The sequence below is a fragment of the Acomys minous genome (assembly GCF_964271855.1).
Source record: "Acomys minous genome assembly, chromosome: 6".
NCBI classification, from domain to species: domain Eukaryota; kingdom Metazoa; phylum Chordata; class Mammalia; order Rodentia; family Muridae; genus Acomys; species Acomys minous.
The window spans coordinates 119,795,057-119,820,214 of NC_140487.1; the positions used below are offsets into that span (position 1 = coordinate 119,795,057).

Below are 25,158 nucleotides of genomic sequence, written 5' to 3' on the forward strand. Positions count from 1 at the left end.
AAACTGGCCTTCTTTCAGGGTTAATGCACAGCTATGGTCTTCCGGCGGTCCCTAGCTGACTTCCTAAGGATCACTGTCAAATGCAAAGGGTATGGTCCTAACTTGATTTTATGCGTCTGGGCTCGGTTTCTGTTGCAGTCAACTGTTGATGAAGCAAAGGGTTCCTCTGAGAATGACAATGTAATGACAGATGGCCTAATCTGAAAGGAAAGACAGAAGGATGAGGGAATGGAACAGAACTGCTACCCAGGGCAGCCCCTCAGCCATAAAACATTGTTTACTAATGCTCACATCGTTAATGGAGAAGGTATCAAGACCTGTACACTACCTTTAAAAGAAATGAAACTGATCCAATGGGGTGGTTCCCGAGATCAACCCTAATTCTTCCCAAAGAGGAAAAGGGCGCTGGGAAGAGAAGGGAAACAGGTACCTGATGAGCAGCAGGCGTGGGGCAGTGGCCCTAAAGGCACAAGCTCAAGACTGCAGTTTTACAGCAGTTCATGACTTCCCTAATCTCACCTACTCACAAACACCCACATTTTTTCCTCTTATTCCCCCCCCCCCATGTGACTCTGGATGCTTTTTATCTGGAATCTTAATGCAACACAGATGTCATCTTCACCCTCAATCTGGGATCTATTATTTGGTATTCCACAGCACTGCTGACTTAAGTTCTATAAGCAGAAGGCTCAAGGTTTAGAAAGGAAGTGGCTTAAAAGGGCCCTGGCTGAGTCTGAAAAGGCAGTGGTTATCCCTGCTCCCCTAGGGTCTGCACACCCCAAGCCCAGTGAACATGTCTCTAAGTCCAGGGCTGAGTTCAAGAGCCCCAACTCTGCAGTCTTGTCCTATGGGATGGTCATGAGGGTTACATGTGGCACCAGGAGGCTCAAGAACCCACAGACTCCCAAGGATGGGGCTACACACCCACCTCTTGTGCATGAGTTGAAATTAGCCAGGATGTTTAAAGCAGGGATGGACTGTCCAGCACTCCCGGTACTCACAGGCTAAGATGATGAGAGGCTGACTACAGGGAGGGAGGGTTCAAGTGAACTGCACGAGCTCTGGGCTGGAAGGCCAGAAGGGACGTGGATCTCTCATAATGGCCTGCTCACTCTTCCAAATACACATCACCACTCACTCCAGCAGAAACTTCACTGGGATCAGATGAGCAAGTGATAGTCTCAGGCTAGCATCAGGGAGGAAAGGCTAGGAGCTGCCAGATCTGGAAAGCCAACAGACAAGACTATTCACCTTAGCCACCAGGCAAGTTCTAAGGGAACCTGAAATGTGGCCTGCCCATAATCCTTTATATCTACATGTGTTCTAATCTACTGTCAAAGTAAACTGCTCACTATAGTTTCTTATAGACGTCAATCGAGTCAAAGCTAACCTCAATAGCTAATCAAATGCCACATGTCTAAAATGCGCTTGGATATCAGTAAGCATTTTGACCTAAGTATGAACATCTGCATTCCAAGGATTTCAACATTCCAACATCAAGGTGTTTACGTCTTTCTCATCATTCAGTTTTGGGAACTATGATATGAGGGCAACACTCTAATATTAAGCATGACACCAGAGGAAAGACCACTACAAGAACATGGGCTCCCAGGTCAGGACTTCTGCTTTATTTGGGGGGGGATAGGGTCTCACTATGTAGTCTACCCTCAAACTCAAGAGGGCTGCCTGCCTCTGCTTCCTGAATGCTGGGATTAATGAAGCCCAGCACTGTACCTATGTCAAACCTAAGTTGACTCCAGAAACTGTTCTTGCCAGGAAATACTTGTCATAACCAAACATGCAACAGCCAGCGTGGAAATTACATCAAGTGCCTTCAAACAGTGAAAGGAACAAAAGGCTCTAGTAATTTACTTTTTAATGCTTAAAAAATATTTCACTCTGCATAAAGAGTAAGAGCAAGCAGAATGGAACAGCTCCTACTGCACCATCAGATGGACATGGATGTCATGGCCTCTTGGGAACTCTTTCATTTGGCAAACGTGTCTGAGGTTCCAGCACCTGTCAGAGCCGGGGACGGCACGGAGAATGGGAGCAGCACACCCTGTTCTTTACCAGTGTGGGTGGGACAACATGCAGGTCCAGCAGCAGTCCACTCCTTGCTTTCCTTCTGCAGATTGGAAACTAAGATCTAGAAAACAGTACTCACCCACGGCTAACCCACCTGGGGTTAACACTAGGGAAGCACAAGGGTCCCATGAATGAATGCTAAGCAGACAGGGTGGGAGGGAAGCTGCCTCTCGTTCTCAGAGCATCTCCAAGATCTGGCTTCCTGGCAGGGCTCTGCTGCGTATCTGCACGCATTTGTGTGCAACATTTACAAGAACTACTGCTGAAGGCACTGCCAACTTCCGTCACCCTCCCCCCGCCTTCTCACCGGGTTTCCTGGAACTTGGTACACAGACTTGTGAATACCTGGGTAAGTTGTCAGACCTGCAGTCCCCTCCCTAGAGGAAGGTCAGACAGTGGGCTCCAGGATGGGAGGTTGACAGTGTCAGACTACAGGAGATGCTTCATATCCACACTTTAAAATAGCCCCTGGAAGAAACTTAACACAAGCTTCTTTGATTCATGCCTGGGAGAACAATCAAAGTCAATCTGCAAACTAAACTGCAGGCAGCACAGAAGCAGCTGAGGTCTCAGGTAACAACTCCCCCAGTCCTCTGCTCTCTTCTCCCGATCCACAAGGCACTACTTGATCCAGCTAAGTGTCTGTCCTCGAGGGGAGTCAACTGCAATTAGCAAAGCTCAGCTGATGCCACACAGGCGCGGTGAAGAGGTCCCAGGCCAATGGCTGACTATACAGACTACACACCAAACAAGGCCCAAATGGCCTACTTCCCCCTTATGGACAAAATGCAGTCCTTTCACAAGTGTTTACAACATGTTTATTAGTTACAATGATATAGAATATATCATCCAAGTCTCCCCTACTTATCAGGTGTTCTAAATAACATGAAAAATCTTAGACAAGCAGAGGATGTTATCCATGCTAACAGGACAAAGTAGCAAACACCACTCTTGTGTATCTGTAATAAAACTCTGTCAAGGCTACATTGGTTAAAATCAATGAACAATCCCTTTTGTTGTCAAATTGTAAATTTTAATGTTTTCATTAGAATAATCTTTATAGCACTCTGACAAGAAGCAATAAAATAACTAACAGCAAACTTCAGTACAACAGACACTGTCCAGATTAACAATGCAAACAAAAATGCAACCTGTAAATCACAAAATACAATTGAAGCACCCAAAACAATTTAAATAATTTTAAATATTTTATTTTTAAACGGCTACAAATGCTTTATACAGTATTTCAACATAAAGTCTCCTTAACAGAAATGTAACAAAATGGGAATGATAGTGAAAGGTAAAGTGGCACAAATTCATCAAACAAGTATTAAACTACAAATTTTAAGAGGTAGATTACTTTTAAGGTTGAGTACAAACAGTATGAATAAAATGTAGCCATTTTCCACCAACACAGTCACTAATTTGGGGGAAGCATCAGCACTCATGGGGAAGTACTGCTGATCCGCTTTGGAAGGAGAGGCCAATCTGTTGCTTTGAATCTACTGAGACTGAAGGGTGAGGCCTGGTGTGTGGATACAGAGAGCTACACAGGCCTGGATGCTTCCCGTGCTCTGATTCACTGCTACGCAGCATCTCATAATATAATAGCTATAAATTAGTGCCAGGCAGAGAGGAACGCATACAGCTGGATAGATAAACATTACACTAATAGAGGCATGAGAAGGAGTCCATATCCAATCCAGGTTCCTCTGCATTATGCTGGCAATCTGTGATTTTTTTTTTTTTTAAGGGGAGAGGGCTAGGGGTCAGCTAAATACCTCTCAGTGTAATTCACGTAAAAGAAAGGCATCAAGGGCTGGAGTGTAAGCAAGTGTTTTGAGGTGAGCGCACCCGCTCTGTCATCCCTGAAACTACACGGACAACTTATAAAACAAGAGTACTTGTTTTGCAAGGTTTAGTTCAATCGCTCCCTTAGCTGCTCTCTGCCAAGAGTGGCCAGCCTGGAGATGAGGAGGGAGCCAGTCCATCTAGCCCGTCTATGGCTCCCTTCTCTCTGGATCTCAATCACCTGAGAGGCCAGCACACTCGTGAGCTCCACCAAGGAGACAGATGCCTGACTCTAACCAGGGCAAGAAGCCTGTCAGGAAGCAGCTGCATGTTACAGCTTTTAAGTCAGCTTCAACTGGTCTTGCAAGCTGGGTAGATTTCGTATCCTTTGCCGTAGTGCTTATCCTAAGTTGAGCATGCAATATCTTTTAGTCAGTTAAGGTTTGTTTTGTGGGGGGGGCTTTTCTACAGGAAGTTCCTAGAAAATAAGAAAACTGAAGATAAATGACAACATAACACAACCTTGTATGAACTGACCATGTTAAAGAAAAAGGTGAAAAGACTAAGACAAATGTCACTAAGACAGAAACACATAAATGACTCTACTAGTTTTAGCAACTCCGCTCCTGCTTCAAAGACACAGGGCTGTTTCCAACCCAGAGTGTGCAGTGAGGATGGGGGTGGGGTAGGGGTGTGGGGAGGGTAGCAGGGGAGAGGGTTCCTCTGTTCACTCAGCCCCTGGTAGTGGTGGTGAGCAAGCTGTACTAGAGTTGTTTCTCAAACTCTCTGATTTCTGGACACAGAGGTGAGGGAGGGGGGGGGAGAGAGGTGTCACGAAAAACGGAAATGATGCTGGGATAGAGCAGCTCTTTGGATTACAGGAAGAACTTGGTGAGTCTGCTCTCTCTGGAAAGGAGTCCTCAGCAACAGATCTAAAGGCAGCAGCAAGAAGGCCCAGGCAGACTGTGCTTCAGACGTGGGAGAGGCTCACCTGCCTTTTTGTGGTTTTGTGGTGACAAAGCATTTGAAGCATATGGCTTTTAACCCCAGAATGGTATTCCAGCTGGTGCTCTAGGAAGTGGCCAACTGATAATATGTGGGGTCCTGTGCTCAACATTGTGTTCTGGTGGCAGCTACCCCTTTAAAAACTACAGAGCCCTACGCTGGCTTTCAAGAGAAGTGTCTGATGCTGGATATGGCTTATAAGTCATGGCTCGATGCAATCAACAAGCAGAGAAGGGTCAAGCTACAAGTTCTTCAGAGCTGAGGACAGCAAATCACAGCACATGGGAGTTCCATGTACAACAGCTGTCTGCATCAGAGTCTCTTCTAAGCCAACTGAAAGAAACACTGGAGCAGAGGACCACCGTCAGTAAACAAGCCTCCCCTGTCAGCATACAAGACACAGCACTGCGAAAGACCTCGGTCTAGTCTGTACCAGCTCTGAGTTAGAGGGCACCTGGCGTACACATGCCAGCAGCCAGGAATCCTACTGTTGTCTAGGTTTGCTATGGGATACTAATGACCGAAACACACTTTGCAGAAATGCCCACTCTTATGTCTAGACAATCAAACATGATGTCCCATTGGACACTTGGTTTTTTAATTGTCCAAAACAACTTAACAAGGTTGTAGCCTCTTGGTAAGTGCCTTGGACGATGCCCCTCATCCTGCAGATCTGTCTACAACACAGGGGCAGTGACTCACAGAGGAAAAGGATTAGTCACCAGGGACCGCTCACTGCACTATCTGTTACCAAGTACACTATTCATGTTTTCATTATTTATAGCTTTAAGCAATGCTTTTTAGGCCAATTTTAACTCCAGCAACATAACTCTGTTAATTAATAAATAGTTTAACATCTACTGGAGCAAAGACGAGAGACACATTTTGGAACACTTTAGCCTTAAGAGTCCTTAAAACACGAGGCAAGAGTGAAGCGAGTGAACTTTATATATGCACACTCGGCTCTCATATTTTCATAAACTCACCCCTGAAGCCTACAGGATCCAGAACGAAAACACGTAATTCTTTCAGAAAACACTAGAACAGAATACACTCTGAAGCATCAATCACCTGCTGGGAAACCCATGAAAATGATGGTTCAATAATGTTAAGTTGGTGTGGAATTCTCTAGAACAGAGGCCATTTAACAAGCAGAAAGCACTGACGACTGAAAATAGTGCATTTTGTCACCATAACCACCTCAATGATGCTGCCTATGCGCCACATGGCCAAACATGATCAACTAACACTAAGCACATTTTGAAGTACCTTTAAAAAAAGATTCCAATCCTTCAGCCCTACAGTAAACTGTTGAAACCAGCCTTTGCTGTTGCCCAGTGTCTACAGCTTTCTTTTGTGAGGCTTCAAGGCACACAGTACCGAGAAACTCTACCTGAGTGACAATGGAATGCTTAGGTCTTCTCCAAAAACAAGTCAATCCACAGCTGTCCCTAACTCTGTTTGCATCTAACACCCAGAAATACAGCCATGACAGCCCAGAATCCAGGCAGGCTGCATAGAAGGTGTCCAAGCATTTGCAGTGATGCTTTCTAACGGCTACTGACCTGTGGGCATTAATTATTTGGGAATGAGCAGGAATTCCAAGTGTGTATGAACTGAGCCTGAAAAATGTAACAGACTGAACTATGGCCACATCACTCTGTCCCTGAGAACCTTTTGTAGCATGGGGAGAACGTGGAATAAGGCAATAGGGTCAGCTTCGGTCTACAATAAAAGGTTACTGGAGAAGGCACTGAGCCTCTGGGCCATGGGGTCCTGCCCCGCTGCAATCTCTGTGCCTGTCTCACTCTTCTTCCCCATTACAACCTCAACTGCTGATTGCACTATGGCTGTAAGCAGAGAACTGGAGGGGGAATTATAAGGCATTTTTAAAGATATACGGTATTTTAAGCAATGTGGCAGCTTTTTAAAATTCAAATACTAGCAGATGGGAACATTAATAATAATAAACGTAGTTTTAGACATTAGTAACTATGTTTAAGTCACAAACAAGAGTGCATTGTGGTTGCTAATGGACTTGTGGCCCACTTCACCCTCAGGAACAATGAAGGGCCAACAACCACCACAAGTGAAACTGAAACACTGCCCAAGATGTGAATTAAGAAACCCTCATCTTTTCACACAGGGAATTGGGCTCAAGTTCCACCCAGAAGTTAAAAAAGAAAAAAGGTACCACTTTGTGAGTACTAAGTCTGAAATAAAATGTATTTATTCATCTGTACAGTAGCCGAAGTAGCAAGGGTATGCTATAAATTATGCAACTGCCACTTCGCTAAAATGCTGTGTCAACATTTTATAGGACAGGGAAACAAAACATCCTTCAGGCCGGCTACAGCTCTCCCGGCGGTCCTCACCTCCCCGAGCTCTGGGCTTACCTGAAGTCCTTCAGCTCATGCCTGGCACTGCTGTCCTCTCTCCTGCTTTCACTCAGGTCCGCAGCAGCTGCCAGCTGAAGGCTTCTGGTGATTGGGCCCCCACTCCGCTCTCTAGATTTTACTATGAACCGGTCTGTTCTTTTCTTACTGGCCAGAGCAGTCTTGCTTTGCAGAACAGCTTTGCTCTTCTGCACTCTCACATGCAGGCTTCGGGATGATTTGCTTGAGAGCTGAACAGAATGACTCTTGGCAACAGCTTTGGATTTTTTGCCCTCAACATGAGTAATCTTGGCCATTCTTATAGGACTAGAATTCCTCAAGGATGAAGAGCTTGCTTTTTTGGATTTGACCGAAGCTGCAAATTTGACATTCTGTCTGGATCTGAAGGATGAGGAGGGCAGTGAGGCTTGGGCAGGGCCTGAGCTCCGAGCTCTGGTCTTGCCCAAGGGTGCCTGCGTGCTCTGCATCTTGATCTCTGCATCTGCGGTCCGCCTCCGGGGATGGCTGCTACTGTTCCTGTCACTGCTGGCAGGTGATGCATGGCCACCTTTCTTAGATGAATGGGAAGCTTTTCTTTTGGAAGGAGAAAGGGGTTTTTTAGGACAGCTGAAAGCGGCATGCTTATTCAGGCTGCCGATGTATGTGAACTCCCTGTCACAGTAAGGGCAGATATGCGAGGATGCCTCGCAAGTGTCCTTCAGGTCTGCCTTCTGCTTTGCAGATCTGTTCTTCTGAAGGATCGCTTTCTGTACCAGCTGATTTTTTTTCTTCAATGCGCTTACCTTGAGCTTATTTGGAGACATTTTGCTGAGTTCAACATTGAAGCTCAGTCTCTTAGGCTGCCCCATCCGCCGGAAGGCATTTTTCCCAGAGTTGTCTAAAGCTACCACTCCATTTTTGGGTTGTACAGTCTGTTTCAGGGGCACTGGGTTTTTCTTAGGGGTGTACCTCTTCTTGTCACTTGCAGATGCACACGCCAAGATATGTTTATGCAGCTCGGGCATATTATCAACACCCTTTCCACACTTTGTGCAGCGGATGGCAGTAGTGAAAGTCTGTGGGATATTGTGGGTAGTGAAGTTTGTGGCCGTCACACCAATCCCCATGGGGTTTCGATGGTGGTACTGAAATGGGGGTGGTTTAAAGCTTGGGTAGTGCTGATTGAGACCAAGACGCACATCTGGATCTTTTGTCTTTATTCCAGAAGCCATTATTTTGATGGTTGTGTAAAGCTCCTCAGAGGAATCATTTAAGTCCTCCTCTCTAGAAGCTTCCGAAGGCTCTTCTGGCAAACTCTGCATATGCTCCACGTGGGCCTTGCTGGGGTCTGTGAAGTTCTGGGGCCTCAGGGTCCCACTTTCAAACTCATGGTGTGTGCACACCTCATCTGGGTGGAGGTCACGCTGGTGCTGCTGTAAATTGCACAAGAAGGCAAATTCTTTCTTACATACGGAACACACAAAGATATTTCCGACTCCATGAAGCAGAAATCGATGCTCTGACAGATCAGTCTTACCCTTAAAAAGCTGCACACAAAACTCACATTTGAAGGGCCACTCTTCAGCATGAACAGATAAATGTTTGGTTAGATCTTTAATGGAGAGAAAAGGTGATTCACAGACATTGCAAACAAAGTTTTTGCTGAATGTTTCTTGGACAACACTCTGTTGACCTCCAGGTGGGGCCTCTGCCTTGGGTTTCAGACCTTCACTCTCTGACTCCTCCTGTTTCAAAGTTATTGCAGGGAGAGATGCTTCCAGGTTGTCCCCAGAGGAAACCACAGACGACACTGCTGAGAGAGGGGGCGGTGAGGGGGATGTGGAGGAGCATGAAGAGGAAGGGAAGGAAGAGGAAGAGGAAGAGGAGGAAGAAGAGGAAGAAAGTGTTGGAGGACCAGGGGAAGCAGCAGACATGAGTGGCTCCACAGGAGGAATGGGGGAGGGGGAGGGGGAGGGGGAGGGAGAGACTGTTGGGGAGAGAATCGGAAGGGGAGACTGGGCAGTGGCATTTGAGAACGGAGAGGGGCACTGCTGAGGAGAGGCATCAGAAGAGGGGGTGGGGAGAGGGACAGTTGGAAGGAGAGGAGGCGGTGGGGTGGCAACGGTTAACACAGGAGGGCAAGGGGGAGGAGAACACGGTTCTGTGGGGGTCAAGAGCGGAGGCAGCTGACCGGAAGACAGGGAGGCTGTCTGGAGAGAGGGTGATGACGGGCCAATGACTTCAGGTGGTGACTCAACAGTTGGGGCTGAGCAACTCGAATCAGGACCAAGTTCGGGTTCTGGCTGTGTATCTAGGGATTTGCACGGACTTGGGCTCCTGGTCACCTCTGGTGTGGTTTCTGCAAGTAAGCTAACACCATTATACTCATTGAGAAGAACTTTTTGTAACATGCAGGTGGTTGGTTTTTTCTTCTTTGCAGCACCACAAGCCGGCTGTGCCGAATGGTTCTCTTTGAATTCCTTGCCTTCAGAATCACAAGGCTTTTTATGCACACTGAGATCCAATACAGATTCCCAAGGGACTGGAGTCTTGCCTGTGCCCTCTGACTTCTGTTTGACCCCACTGGATAAATCCAATGGCTGTTGGTTGCACACACTGCTGAAAGTGGAATTGGCTGTCCATTCTTTTGTTATTTTATATTCTTCAAAGCAAGGAGGGCTTCCAGTTTCTCGCTCATCTCTCCCAGACAAACTCCATACTGGTGAGTCACTACAACTTTCTAATTTGGGTTTCTTGGAAGTCAGAACTGGGTCTGTCCATGCTGCTTTCCCATCACTTGGTTTCCCAAAGTCTCGCAGGGCAGGGCTGTGCTGTGGAGAACTGGGTGGAGAGCTGGTGCGCCTCTTAAACCTACTAGACGTCACAGGTAGCATGGATGCAGGAGCAGACACACACACGGGACCTAACTTAGCAATCTCAGCTGCTGAAATCCCTGCAGGAGGAGTCAGTTTGTCCTGGGTCTGAAGAAGCTGCTTGAGCTTTGAAGACAAATAGACACCCTTCTCTTTATGGAAAGACACCACCTCTGCTGTTGAGATGCTCAGAGGCAGGCTTAAGGAACAGGAGGGGGCTGTGGAGTCAGAATCTGTCTCAGCTTTAATTTTGGGGAGCACAGGTGGACTGGCAGTCCTCCGTTTCTTAGACTCACAATTTGTGCTGCTGGGAGACTCTTTAGGAAGATCATCTGTTATAGAGAGCTGGGCACTCTTTATATTCGGAGTAATCTCCACAGTTACTGGAGTGAGCAGACAATCTATGCCATACAAGTGTGCAGAACTAGACTCCATCTCAATCACATCACAATTACTTGTGCTGCTGTTGGTCTGAATCTTACCATCAATATAGTGATTTAGGTTTTCAGAGATGTTGCTTGAAATGTCCATGATGTACACATCATCCGTTTCCCCTTCCTCCTCTGGCTCCGTGCTTGGTACATAGACATTCTGGGAGGATGGGGCCTGCTCTGCTGGTGGCTGTGGCTCTTCCAGGAGCCCTCCTTTTCGCCGGACACCTTTGGGAATCAGGTGACGTTCGTGAACTCTGCGCTGATGTCGTCTCATATTGGTGTGTGTTCCAAAAACCTTTTTGCAGTATTGGCATGGATGAAGTTCCTTAACTTCACCATTCTCTTCCATAAAAGATGAATTCATTTCCTGTGAGGCTTTCTCTGAGTTCAATATCAAAGAGTCTTGCCCAAGTTGAGGTGGACTTGACTCATCTTTAGAAGAGACGATTTCCCCCTTGCCATCATCTGGGTCCTCTGAGGGCTGTAGTGTCATGCTGGGCTTCCTCTTTAACCCTGCTTCATGGCGACGCTCATGCCGCCTCCTGTTAATCTGTGTGCCAAACGCTTTCCCACAGTACTTGCACTTGAAAGCATGACTGATTGTAGACATGTGGATATGCATATGACGTTCAAGCCCCTGCTTGGTTGCAAATTTTCTTTCACAATGCTGACATGGAAACATAAATGTTTCAAACACATCACCGTTGGCTTCCTCTCTAGTTCTGGGGATGTGGAGAGGAGGGGTCACGTCTGGAGAGTCTTCAGAAGTTTCATTTGAAACGCTCTGTGGTTCTAATAAATCCTCCAGCTTCTCTTCACATCGTATTTCTGGCTCTTTCACAGAGCTTTCGTTTTGTGCGTCGGCTTCTTCCTCTCCATCTTCTTCCAACTCCTCCTCCTCTTCTTCTTCCAGTTCCTCCTCCTCCTCCTCTTCCTCCATATCGTTGATCTCACAGTCTGTGACTTCTTGTTTCCCATCGGGCTCTGGCTGCGGCTCACAGGCAGGGAGAGGGATGGCCACCTGTGGAACCTCATCCTGGCCGACCACTTCTGGCAAAAGAGCTGGCTGCTCGGGTGCAGAAGCCAAAGGCCTCTCGTCCTCTTCTTTAGGACCTAGGGAGCACACAAGGCAAAAGCACAGAGATAAGGCCACCTGGCTGCTGTGTGATCAACTCCTATGACTCTACCACTGGAAGCTACTAAGACATGTGAGCAAGAACAAGCTCCTTTAGAGGTTGAGCTGGGCGCAAGTCCTTTCTACTGACTTAACAAATAAAAGGAACTGCTTAGGACAGGATAACACTGGGCATATTAGGTCAAGTATGCCCACAAGGTCCTAAGCTTTTCTGTTTATAAAAACTGTAGCACCCACAACTGTGTTGAAATAGCCATTATTAACTCATAAAGAGACTGGTTACAAATTCTAACTTCTCATGATTCCAAGAAATTGCTAAACCTGATTAGATTCGTGACAGTGTAGCTGGAGGATGAAACAAACTTGCTGAAGAATGATGTAATCAGCTGCTCAAGTCAAAGCAACTTTATCTCTCAGAAGCCGAATCTAATTGTTATGGATCATGAGTACTTCACTGCAGAAAACAACAATCCCCCATCACTTGTGAGTCTATATGTTCATTCCCTTCTAAAGTAGAAAGGCCAGAGAAGGGCTTGCAAATAAAGCCACAGTTGAGCAGAGACATAAAGAAAATAAGCCATGCAGTCATCTGGGGGGCAGAATGCATTGGCAGGAGGAAGCAGCAAATACATGAGCTCTAAGTCAAGATGGCACAAGCAAGTTCAAAGTCAGGAAGGCCACAGAAGGGGGTTAGAAAATGGTCACAAGATGAGACAAGAGGTAACCCAGGACCACAGATATGATCCTGGCCATTACCCTGAGTTAAACAGAGCTTGTAGGTGGTTCTAACAGAGAAGTCATACAGCTCCATTTTCAAGAGAATTGTGTTGCTTACTGGGAGGAAAATGAAAAACCTATTTGGATAAGGGAAAGAGGTTAGGCAAGAAGAGCTCACTGCTCCAGGAGAGGTGCGGGATGACGACATGCAGGTAGTAGGATGGGGAAAGTGGTGGGAAGTAACCAGACTCTGGGTACATGTGTGTTGACTGGGTGTGGTGAGAAGCCCAAGAGGACGGCATGAAACTGCAATGATTCTGCTTACCGAACCACAGGGACAACACGGAGGAGCAGTGATTTATCTATGTACACATGTGGCAGAGAGACATCATGAATTCACTCAGGATGAGCTCAAGTTTAGGGTTTGGTAACATCGGTGTCTCAGTAAAAATATTAAGTAGAATTTTCCAAGAATCTTGAGGGCAACAAAGGCTGGAGTGCCTATCCATACCCACGGCCTCAGGCAAGGGAGGCCGGTGAGCAATGAACTGCAGATTACCTAGAGTGGACAGACAGGGAAGGACTGTATCACGGACACTGAGTGGCTAGCTGTCTTTGTCAGCTTGAGCTATCTGGGAAGCCTCATCTGGGGAAGCACCTCCATGACATCACCTACAGACATGGCTGTGCGTATTCTCTTAAGTGATGGCTGGAGGGTGCAGCCCACTACAGGGACTGCAACCCTTGAGCATGTGGCCTCAGGCTATGTAAGAAAAGTAGCTCAATTTCAGCCCTGAAGTAAACCACGGTCACTGCTTCAGTTCTTGCCTCGGCTTCCCTCAATAATGGGCCATAACCCACAAACCAAATAAACCACTTCTTCCCCAAGTTGCTCTTGGTCATTGTCTTACCACAGCAACAGAACACAAACTAGGAGAGTGAGGAATGGCCTTTAGGCCAAGAGACAAGTCCCGAGGAAGGAATGGTTCACTGGGTCCAGAGCTGTAGGATGCTGGGTAAATAAAGGACTAAAACTGGGGTGTGCTCCATTTGCCAACAGGGAGGTTTAGAGACCAAGACAACAACCACAGCCTAACAGTGAGGACAAATTCTCAAAGAGAAGGAAGAAAACAGAAGGAAGAGAAGCAGCTCTTTCAAGGTTCTCTATAAAGGAAGAGAATGGGCCTGTGGATGGAAGAAAACAGAAGACTCTTCCAGATCAAAGCTGTAAGAAGACGCAAGATGAACGTTGGTGGGGTGGTGTGAGCCACAATGCTACCTGCCCAGTAAGAAGGACCACCTGCTTTGCTACTGAATTCAGCCCCTCCACGGTCACCTTAAGAGCTCAGAAACTGCAAAAGAGGCAGCAGAGCTACAATTTCTCTAGCCAAGTCAATTGGCCAACTCCTCAAGTTCCTGACAGATCCCCATGAAGCAAACATAGCTGATAGCACAAGTTATACCAGACTGTCAGGACCCTTATCTCCACCTCCCCCACACGTCCTATGTTTACAGCAGGATAAAATGATTACACGCACAAGTTTTACTCTGGCAGAAGCTACACACAGCAAGCAAGCAACCGTGGGCTTGCTTATACCAAGCCCATGGCCGTATCTGTGGAAGCACAAGTAGTGTGAAGTGTACTGTGCAGGCTAAAGCCAAAGGTGATACACGAATCAAGGATAGAGAGACAGGCAACAGGGGGTAATAAAAATGCAGGATAAAAAGCATCCACTATGACTTCTGAATGCAGGAGAGTCATTTAGGAAACTGACCTATAGGACGGATTAAGAGACTGAGAAAAAGGCATTCCTAAATGCTGAGAACAAGGCAGGCACGCTACTATTGGACAACAGGCTATGAGACAGAGGAAAAAAAGAGTGTCCCAAGTATCAGGACACAACAGGCTGTCCACTGACAGGGGCCACTGGAGGGAAAAGATGCTAAAGAGCAGCCAAATGCTACAAGTTCTTCACACACAAGCTCCCTTAAACACCTGGGCCTCAGCCCTCTTGCTATTTCCTAGAAACAGGGGGCCCACTTCTACCATCTGCTGCTACTTCATTAGCAGTAAGCTCCTGTTTCTAAATAGAAACCAGTCTGCGCTCTCTTGGACACACTTCATACTTTCTGTGCGCTTTCAACAAGCTGGGAGAGCAGTCAATGGTGGTAATTAACACATTTCAAATGCACTCTCAGATACATTTTTTTTTCTTTTTCTTTCTTTCTTTTTCTTTTTCTTTTTTTTGGAGACAGGGCTTCTCTGTGTGACAGAGAGCCCTGGCTGTCCTGGAACTTGCTTTGTAGACCAGGTGAGTGCTGGGTGTGTGCCACCATGCCCGGCTCTCAGATTCATTTTCAACAACCACCCAGAACACTGGACAAAAAAGTCAACATAGGACAATGGAAATATACTTCTATGACTTAAAAATGTCTTTCTAGAATCTGTTTTCTCTGATAATCTGTGGTTTCCTTAGTCTTAAAGGCTTCTCCTTACAACTGGTGATCAATATGGGTTGAAACTATTTTAGTGGTTCTCAACCTTCATGCTGCGACCCTTTAGTATAGTTCCTCATGTTGTAGTAACTCCTAACCATAAAATTATTTCATTGGTACTCTATAATTGCAATTTTGCTACTGTTATGAATTATAATGTAAATATATGATAAACAAGGTTATTTGATATGTGACCTCAAAGGGTCATGACCCAGAGGTTGAGAACCACTGGCCTAAAGTAACAGGAGTTTAATGTACACAACCTCACTAACAAGTCAAGCCCCAAAACAGTGCCTACCTTCTTTGACTTTCAAACATAAGGCTGGGAGACCTTGGGTCATCAGTGGCCTAGGCAAAGTGCCCCTCATGCTGACCCAGTGTCAAACACTGGGCCTGAGCATCAAGTGTCTTTTTTGTGGTGTTATGGTATGGGGGTGGGGTGGGGGCAACAACCTGAATTGTTTTTGTTTATTTTCCACTAAAGGGACCTCTTAAATTTTGAAATTCTTTTTTTGTTTTGTTTTGTTTTGGAGACAGGGTCTCTCTATGTAGCCCTGACTATCCTAGAACTCGCTTTGTAGAGTAGGCTGGCCTTGAACTCTTAAGAGATCAGAACCCCCTGCCTCTGCTTCTCAAGTGCTGGGACTAAAGGTGTCCACCACCACTGCCATCTTCAAACTCTAATTTTAAATAAAAATTGTTCAGCTTTTTTTGTATTGCTTAAACAACTGTCTTGGCAAATCTGCTGCTCTCAGGAGGCGAAAGTTAAGATTTAAGAGTAGGAAACGAGCTCTCCTTATTCCTTCCACCGTGTAAGGTTTGGAGATGGAGGGAGTTAACTCCTATTTAAAGTCATCCTAACCTTCTACCTGACTCCCCCACACACCCTAAGGGCCATGTGCTCATCATTCACAACGAGCACAGCCATTCTCGATTCATACAAGGACATGAAACCTGGGATTCTTTTGCCAGTCATCATCACAAACAGGGCAAATTAAATGGCCATAAAAAGTATTCAAAAATATGGCCCTCCCATCCCTCAAAACACACACACACACACACACACACACACACACACGTACATTTCTTGCAAGAGTCACAAGTCTGTATTCTGAAATCTGCCTGTGTGCATCACAATGAACAACTCTTGAGCAAGCTCCTGTCTGTATAAATCTCCTATAACAAACTGAGGGACACAGAATCCCAAATATGGAGGTTCAACTACATTGAGCGCACTCAGCTGATTACCTTTCAAGCTGCTTCTCTGTAAACTCTTAACACCTAGAATATTATTGCTCAGCAGCATTATTGGGGAAACAAATACAATTCTACAGAGAGAAACATAAAAAAAGATAAAGTAAGATTTTAAAATTCTGACCCAAACTAGAAACAATTTTCACTCTGCTATACAAAATCCAAGGTGCCTGATACGTGTAAGTAACTGTTTAATTGAAGACACACTAATAGAGATAAATCATAAGTTATATCACAAGACAAAATTTTTCGTAAGTAAGTATGTCCCTGTAAAATCATGAACAGATCAGAATGTCACATTGCTAGTAACCTAGAGTGTTTTCATGGCCTGGCAGTCTAGCTTGTTACTTCAGTTTCTTTTTATGGCACTCAACATATGGAAATGTGTGTGTGTGTGTGTATGTGTGTGTGTGTGTGTGTGTGTGTGTGTGTGTTTTATTTCAGTCAGTCTCACTATATAGACCAGGCTGGCCTTGAACTTGGACCTGACTGCCTCTGCATCTCTAGTGCTGGGATTAAAGGCTTGGGTTTTAATGCCTGCCTGACTTTCTTTATTAATACAATCATGTAGCATGTCCACTTCATTTTAAGGGGAGGATAATTTCATTCTAAAGAGGAGGTAGGGTATGGAAAGCGAAGCTTACTACAGTAAACTCAGACAGCGTTCTTGCTATCTGAGCCCTCTCTAGTTCTTGGGTATCTCTCAGGTGGACCAGCCAGGAGACAGAAAGTGAAATGAAGCACTAAGACACACCTAGATGACCAAGCATGGCCAGCACTTACCTTCTGCAGAGCCTCTCATGTTTGCAAAGGTAGAGTCTGGCTCACTTGCCTTCAGCTGTGTGGGCTGGGATCTGATGCTTTTATTTTTATTTTCTTGTGATTTCTTCTTCCCTGAAATATAGCATATATTTATTTACTCACTCATTCAGAATCACTCTGGTCCCTGAGACAATTATTAACCCAAGCAAAGTAAAGTGTAGACAATTAACATTTTGGATCTCTTTCTTTTTCTTCCTTCCTTTCTTCTTTGGTTTTTCGAGACAGTTTCTCTGGGTAGTCTTGGCTGTCCTGGACTTGCTTTGTAGACCAGGCTGGCTTCAAACTCACAGAGATCTACCTGCCTCTGTCTCTCAAATGCCGGGATTATGGGCGTGCACCTACCTCTATGCCAGGTTTAGCATTTTGAATTTCTAAAGAAAGGAATGGATGGTGACTATAAATACCAACCAAATCTGTCAAAGAAAAAAGAAACTCTTAAATCCTGCATTTTTAGATGCTTGTCCTTTGTTTCACAGCTGAAATAGCTATCAAATTAATGTACAATGTATTCTTAAAAAGTTAGTAATACTGATATAAAAGACACTTTAGAATTAATAAAGTTGCCAGGCACAGTGGCATATGCCTATAATCCCAGCACTTGGGAGGCAGGCGGATCGCTGTGAGTTCAAGGCCAGCAAAACAAATCCAGGACAGTCAAGGCTATGCAGAGAAACTGTCTTCAAAAACCAAAAACAAAAAAGCCAACAAAGTTCAGGAAATAGTAATTGCATTCCAAGTGACCCCAAACTATAGCAGTTTAGATTAAAATATGACCTCTCCTAAGAAGCTACAACAATGAACTGAAGCCCCCAAAGGAACACAGCACTGCATACACTGCAGGTTCAGCCCTAAAGTACCGACCCAAAGTTATCAGATCCGGTGAATCTCAAGTCCCTTCCGAAGCACTTGCTTTTCTTTCAGCATTATTCTGCGTGAGCGTGTACACACACACACACACACACACACACACACACACACTCCACCACCCCGAGAAATCCCCAGGCTTCCCTGATTTTCCTGAAGAAGCCTTTTGCCACCTTCATAACCAAAGGCCGACAAGATAAACTACTCACTCACACAAAGAAATAAAATTCTCAACTGTCTCAATAGCAGACAATCATGAAAGGGATATGAAGAGCTAAAAGTATGGCAATTAATGTCAGAAACAAAATGGCACAACTGAGAAGAGCACTGGATTAAAAGTTCAGAAATAACATACTAATTAAAAAGATCTTGATAAAATTTAAGATTTAACAAGAAACTACAGAAACAAGTCTGTTAGTCTTTAAAAGGGAAATCCTAAAATATCATTTTTAAGTGCCCAATTCTTTAGCCAGTTAGAAAACAGAGTTGATTTGTTTTCCTTCATTTGGGGGGGGGGGCGGCGCTGTTGTTTTTCAACTCTATGGTTGTCAACAATATGGCCAAACATTCCTTTTCACATGCAGCTAAAGTGGCTTGGAACACAAGCACACAATGAGCTCTCTGATATGAACAGAAGTCAAAGGGCAGGGGGTCATACTAGTCAGCACCGCACAGGCACAGGACACATAGGCACCCTCCACAGTAGCTCCTCAGCTCTCCTGTGTCAAACTCACAGTGCTTAATCTAACCTGGGAACTGCTGAGCAAAGCTCTTGAAGGATCTGTGTTGAAGAATGTGGATTCTCTCCCCCTTCACCAGTTCATTAGCCTCAATACACCTATGTCTTTCCTGTGTGTGATGTTCACTTTAAAACAGATTAGTAACTTCAAACAAAATGCATGCCGACAACAAAGAAAACACAAATGGCAAGCTGATGATAGAGTGCAACTGAACTGCTCCGGTGTCACATGGCCAGCAGCAGAACCTGAGGCAGATACAGAGATGTGTTTCTCCAAATCAAAACCACATCTTTCTTTTAAAATACTACCCCCATGTCCTCAATAAAGCAGGCCAAGAAATAGGACCCTCTACTGTGACTGTCCACAGGTTTCTAAATGGAGAATTGTGATCTAAGCATGCCCTCTGCAAAAAAGCTTCAGCTACATTAAAAATAAAGGTACACTGTAACATTTATTAGAAAAACAGGTGTCAATTTGTTGACCACAATATCTTGCCAAGGCAGCTCAAAGATTTTCTCCGACCTAAGTGCTGTACCACACTCAAGCAGCACAAGTAGAAACACGAAGCATACCAGGCATATGGAAACAGAGCATTAAATACACTTCCATTATAATAAAACAAGCAGTGCAATAGGCTGCTTAAGTATGTGAAGAAAGGCAAATGCTTACATTGCATTCCCTGCCTTAAAACAAACTCAAACAAAACACCTCTAGAATAGCTAGTTTGCTCTACATGTTACTTTTTGTACTCATTAACAAGTTTGTTTTTCACTCCCCAGGCATTCACTATGAAGCCGCAGCCAAGGCGATGCAATCCACTGTGAGGACAGACCGCGTCAGGATGAGCACCTCTGCACTTTCTTCTGAGGACTAACAAGAGCACACGGCTGTCACTAACGGAGCAGGTAATGCGCCTAGTTTTTCAAGCATAGCACAAATGACACTCTCACTCACACAATTCTCTGTTGTGGGGGTTGCTGATTCAACAGAGTATGTTTCACAGCATATTTCAGGGGAGGAGGAGTGCTTGACCTACAAGATCATGCAGCAATGCCTCCACTCCCAGTGTGACAACCTCAAACTGAAAACACAGCCAAATCTCTCCTCTTCTCTGTTGGGAGAGCTCTCAAATGCCAGAGTACTGGACTAGACCGATGTACTATATTTGAGGTCACCACAGACATATGGAACTCTAGTCTATGTACTCACTAAAAATTATGTTAAATACTAAAATAACACTCATGTACTATTTCTAAAGATGAAGATATGATACCACCAAAGTAACTTAGTTAACAGCAGGATTTACGTGGCAAAAGGAATCTAGCAAGACTATCATTTGCTCATGGAGCTAAGACTAACATCTAAATTTCCTTAATCAGAACCATTTATCAAGATTCTTCTCCTGAGGCCCTCTGATTAGAGAAGGGGGATACCAAAGGGGGGGAAACACTTGTCTGTCCCATCATCAGAGTGCTGTTTTGTGGGAGAAACTGAAGGCTCAGACCACATATGAACAAACACAACTATGGCAGAAAACAAATTAAATTATGCATCACAGTACTGCTGGACAAATAGGGATCTGTCACACTTCCCTTATCAGAAAGTTCTTTAGGTACTTGGTTTCTGTCTGCTACATAAAAAGATATTAAAAGAGAACATGAAATGACATATCAGGATTTGTCTGAAGGGGACAGGGGTCTTGTAACGTCTATCTTTGAGCAAGAGGTACCACTGGGTGGCTGGCAAGTACACAAGTGCACTTACCAGGGGTTCCTGCAGGGTCCTACATGGCGCTACTGCCAGCTGGCTGCTCCACTTGGTCTAGACAAGAAAGATAAAGGAATGAAACATGAGGAGAGTGAAATGGAAACGACAAAGAACATGAGAGACCACATCTGATGTGTAGAGGAAGAAATGTGCACATAAAGACAAAGAAAAACAAGGCAAAGAGCCACTATCCACTTCGTCAAGTCTCTCATATAACACCAAGAAACAAAAAAGAAAAAAGAAAAGGCCACTACATCCCTAATTGCTAAAGTAAAGATCAATGTATTAGGCTCGCTGTCAGGTTTGCACCATGCCTATGTTATATGACATGATGCCCACACCAACTACGGGCCACTCTTCTAGAAGACCTCCAAGTAGCAGCCCATGGTTGTAATTTCAGAGACACCCACAGATCAGAGATGGGAAGTGTCTACCCAGGTCCCACAACTATAAGCTCTGGAACCATAATTAGTGAAGACAATACAGCTCAAAAGGCTCTTTTTCCTGTAGCCATCTCTTAACGTCTCGGTCAGCACACACCATTCTTGGCACCATTACTACCCTGGTAAAGGAAGCAGATGCATGAAGCATCTACACACTCAGCATAAGGACAGCAGTTACGTTAGAAGGAAGTACTCTTCCATCTTCATTTTACCTTAAGTTATAAAGTATCAGTCAACAGCACAGAATCCTGCTCTGAACAAACGTGAATCACCAAGGAAACACCCATTTCTAGTCAAACAGCTGCCATATAAAGACATTCAACAGCTGTAATGGCAGTTTCTTAGACAATGCATAGCCTTATACTGCTATTACCCATGGTGGGAGTTACAAAATCAAAACTGCTTAAGGCAGCAAATTAGTAATTTAACCCAGATATGGACTATGTTCTACTATTCAAATAAACTAAACATCAGGAAATTCTAGAGAAAAATGTTTCACTTAAAAATGTTTAGGCAGCACAGAAAATGCAAAATTCCAGGTCCGCTCCAGCAACATTAAAAATTCAGCACAACAGTGAAGCTCTTGCATACAGTGATTCAAATGAGCTGAATTTAGAACACATGGAGCTCTCCCTACATGCTGGCTGCCTCCTCACTGGGAGCTAGCCATCTCTTTAGTATCAACAGACTTGAGACAGCACAGAAGCCAGGCCCATGGATCTTTCTTTAGGGGGTTAATACCATCCTTTGTGAGACTCTCCACTTTGGCATGAAAGGTCACTGGAGGCCTGAACAGCACTGAACAGAATCAACAGAGGCCATCAGACTGGGCTTTCTGGTCCTCAGCACTCAGCCACACCTGCCTTCCAGCCACTGAACTTCCTCTGTCCCCACCACTCCAACAACTCAAGCTCCAAGTTTCTTCGGTGTTTTTTGTCTTGTGTTCCTCTTCCCCAGACAGCAGAGTAAAGTACTTCCATCAATAGGATTGCTCTCCCTAATCTCACAGCATTACTATCCACAATCTCCTCCTGCACAGTCTTCTTCCTGTGCCTGGAGGACATCTGAGAACTGCAAGTGTGCTTTCATAGTAAGCTACAGAAAGGCTTCATCAACCCCTGAGAGCTAGGATGAGAGGCGTGGAGGCTCAGTGAGCACACCGTGGGTGGTGGGTGTTGGGGAAGCTGAGCTGCTTCCAGTGAAAGATGAGAACCACCAAAACACCATGAAGCAGAAGAACTCTGAAGACTATCCAGCTCCCTCACCTCAGAGACAGCTCTAAACTTCACATGATGACAAGTCACACCAACATCAAGTCAGAATCCAATCCAGAACTCAATTCTCATCCAATTCTCCTCCTCATCCTTTCTGTTCCCAAAAGCCTGTTAATGGTATTTTCTAGGTTCTAATTTCACTCTTCTTTATTAAAAGATTTATTTATCTATTATTATGTACACAGTGCTCTGCCTGCTTGTACACCTGCAGGCCAGAAGAGGGCATTAGATCACATTATAGATGTTTGTGAGCCACCATGTGGTTGCTGGGAATTGAACTCAGGTCCTCTGGAAGAGCAGTCAGTGCCCTTAACAGCTGAGCCATCTCTCCAGCCCCTAATTTCACTCTGTAAAATGCAACATAGTATTTCAGGCAAAGTGTTAAGTGATTCATTAAAGCACTTAAGCTCATTATATATACTTTTTTTTTTTTTAAACATTTCTTTAAGGCAAAGCCAGCTGTGGGCTGATGAGCACTCAGGACATATGGCTGAATTACAAGTTAGGGTTCCAAAAACGAGATGAAAAGTTTAATTGGAAGAAAGCACAAAATACATGCTCTGGTAAGATTTTTTTAAAGTAATCACCACCACCCCTTCTGATGGTGTTAATAAAAGGATAGATAACGGCAACGCTGGCATCTCAAATGGCCAGAGAGAGGGTGGTGGGCAGACAGGAAAAAAAAATCAGCACTGCCTTCCACTGGAGGTGGTTAAATGATCTACAGGCATGAGCAAAGCTGGGAACACATACAAAACTCAGTCCTCCACCAAGAATTCCAGCCCATTTCTGTATCTGTACCAGCAGGCCACTAACATCCACTCAAGGGAGAGTCAGGAAGCTGAGATGGCAGGACTGATGGGACCCGTGTCTGAGAAGGGCTCTCTAACAGTCACCAAGCATCACACTCTGGCCTTAGAGGCAAGTAGCCACCAGGGAAAAGGCCCTGTCAGTCTACCAGCTTGATACCACTAAGAGGCTGGGATGCTTTTCATTTCATGGAAATGGAAGTAACATCTTAAAATAACTCTAAAATTTACCTGAGAGTAAAAAACTGTTAAGCTCCTTTGGCACAATCACACCTCTTTTTCTACAGCTAAGTTCACTAAGATCTGTCTGTAAACACTGTGGCAAATTATAAAAATAAGACCTCCATGGTTTTAAGTTGCTCTGCGTTATTAAACAGGACTCTAAACTCGACTCAACAAAACAAGAAGGAACCTCCAACTGCCTAAGTTCTACGGCTCTGCTGTATAAATTTCTAATTAATGTGCCACAGTGCTGCTGCTGAGCCTGTATAGGATTCAGGCTCCCCGCTAACAACACGCTGGTAGACACACCAATGATCTTATCATTGCTTTTAATTTTTCTAAGACAAAACAAACAAAAAACAGGAACAAAACCTTTTATACAGTGGCTTTGAATTCAAATTAGAGAAAGAACACCCCAAACAAACCAGAAATTTTAATTAAGCCAACATCGTTTCCTTTCCTTTCCTCTTTGGAATCTTGAAAGTCTTGTAGTCTAAGAGGAAATATTTTAAAGGCTAACTAAAATATCTCTGAAATCTAAGCTAAGATGCTTGCCTGTTCTCTCTCATAATTTAATTTTTAAGTTTCTTCTCATAGGTTTCCAAAAGCCTTTAGGAGGGAAAATGGATGTCCAATCTAAAAATATGTCAATGGGTCAATTAAAAAGTGAAGAACTTGAGGCTGGAGAGATGGCTCAGCAGTTACAAGCAATGGCTGCTTTTCTAGAGAACCAGGCTTCAATTTCCATCACCCACAAGGTGGCTCACAACCACCTGTAATTCCAGCTCCAGAGTGAAGAACTCAGGGCAAGTCCAGGTCTATTCCAGAAGCAGGCAAACAGCACTGAGAGTGCCACAGTGGTAGTGCATTCCAAATGCCTGAAGACACCAGACCTCTGGGAAGGCTGGCTGCATCCTCTGAAACTGGTGAAAGGTAAGCCTTGCCTCTTAAAGCCCATGATGGATTTTACAATACTATACTTTAATTAACTAACTACAAATTTACTTTAAACTATACTAGAAATGAGTTTAGACATAACTGAGACAAAATACAATACTTAAACATCCACTCTTGGCATTTGTCACAGAAAAGGACTGTGTTTAGACCTTATGACCAGTAAATCTATAGTAATCAGAGATGTAAATGTTAAGTGACCTCACAATATATAAAGACATTCAGAGGTGGCACCTAGTGATGTAGTTGTAGAGAAAGGTATGTTTCCCTACATGTGTTCTCTAAGACCAACATGATTATGCAAAAAAAAATTCATGAGCGAACTTCAAAAACAAAATGCACACAAAAGCAAAATTAAAAAGATAAAAGTAACACTTCTGCATGTAAGAGTAACACACACCATTTTCACCCTTTGGAAAGAGTCTCTACTTTTCATTTTGAACAAGTTATCTGTTTTCTCTCTCCTACTTGTATACCCAAGAAAATGGTTCAGAATAAAAATTACTATCCTCAGAAATATCAAGTCCACAAGACACAGTAAGAGACTTAAAAGAAACCAAAAGTATAATGTAGCATTAAACAGTTTTAAGCCTTCAAACCACCCCATCAGTCTTCAGGTGTGTAACCTTCCAACAGTATCTCCTCCTTTCAAACAGACATAAACTCTATATTCTTTCTGTTTCATTGCTTTTTAGTTATTATACCCATCATTATTTAAATAAAAATATTTACATCAAATGATCATGTTAAGTGCCTATTGATATTAAAGAGGGTCCTGGCCTTGGCAGTCAGCTGTGATGAGAGTCATGTTAACTAGCTTTCATTTCCATTTTCTAAAACTCCTCAAGCAGACAAGTTTTTGTAGAGGGTTACAGAAACACAAAACTACTTCAGCTTGTGGCCCTCCCATGCATGAAGCAAGGCACGTGCATGAATGCGTATCCAAGCCTATCCATGCCCAGCAGATCCCGGATTCCCAGCAGGCTCCAGCACAAGTAAACACTATATCATAATTGAGCATTGGTCTTTAAGGATTATCCCAAATCACCAAGGGATACTTCATATCCTGCCAATTCAGAAGGGTAAAAGAGTGCT

The 25,158-nt window shown here is 44.3% G+C and overlaps 1 protein-coding gene across 4 annotated transcripts in view; it reads right to left on the minus strand.

The window, feature by feature from the left end:
- The window catches only part of PRDM2 (PR/SET domain 2), a 102,354-nt gene that overhangs the window by 15,960 nt on the left and 61,236 nt on the right, over positions 1–25,158 (minus strand). For 2 of the 4 annotated variants that reach the window (XM_084788208.1, XM_084788209.1), the window contains 2 exons: positions 16,952–17,062; positions 7,281–11,679 (listed from right to left, as the gene is read on the minus strand). In XM_084788208.1, coding sequence (XP_084644334.1) covers positions 7,281–11,679; positions 16,952–17,062 — 4,510 coding nt within the window. Of the gene's footprint in view, positions 1–2,889; positions 4,358–7,280; positions 11,680–16,951; positions 17,063–20,358; positions 20,416–25,158 lie in introns of those variants that run through there. The other 2 variants (XM_084788211.1, XM_084788210.1) reach the window with 2 other exon arrangements.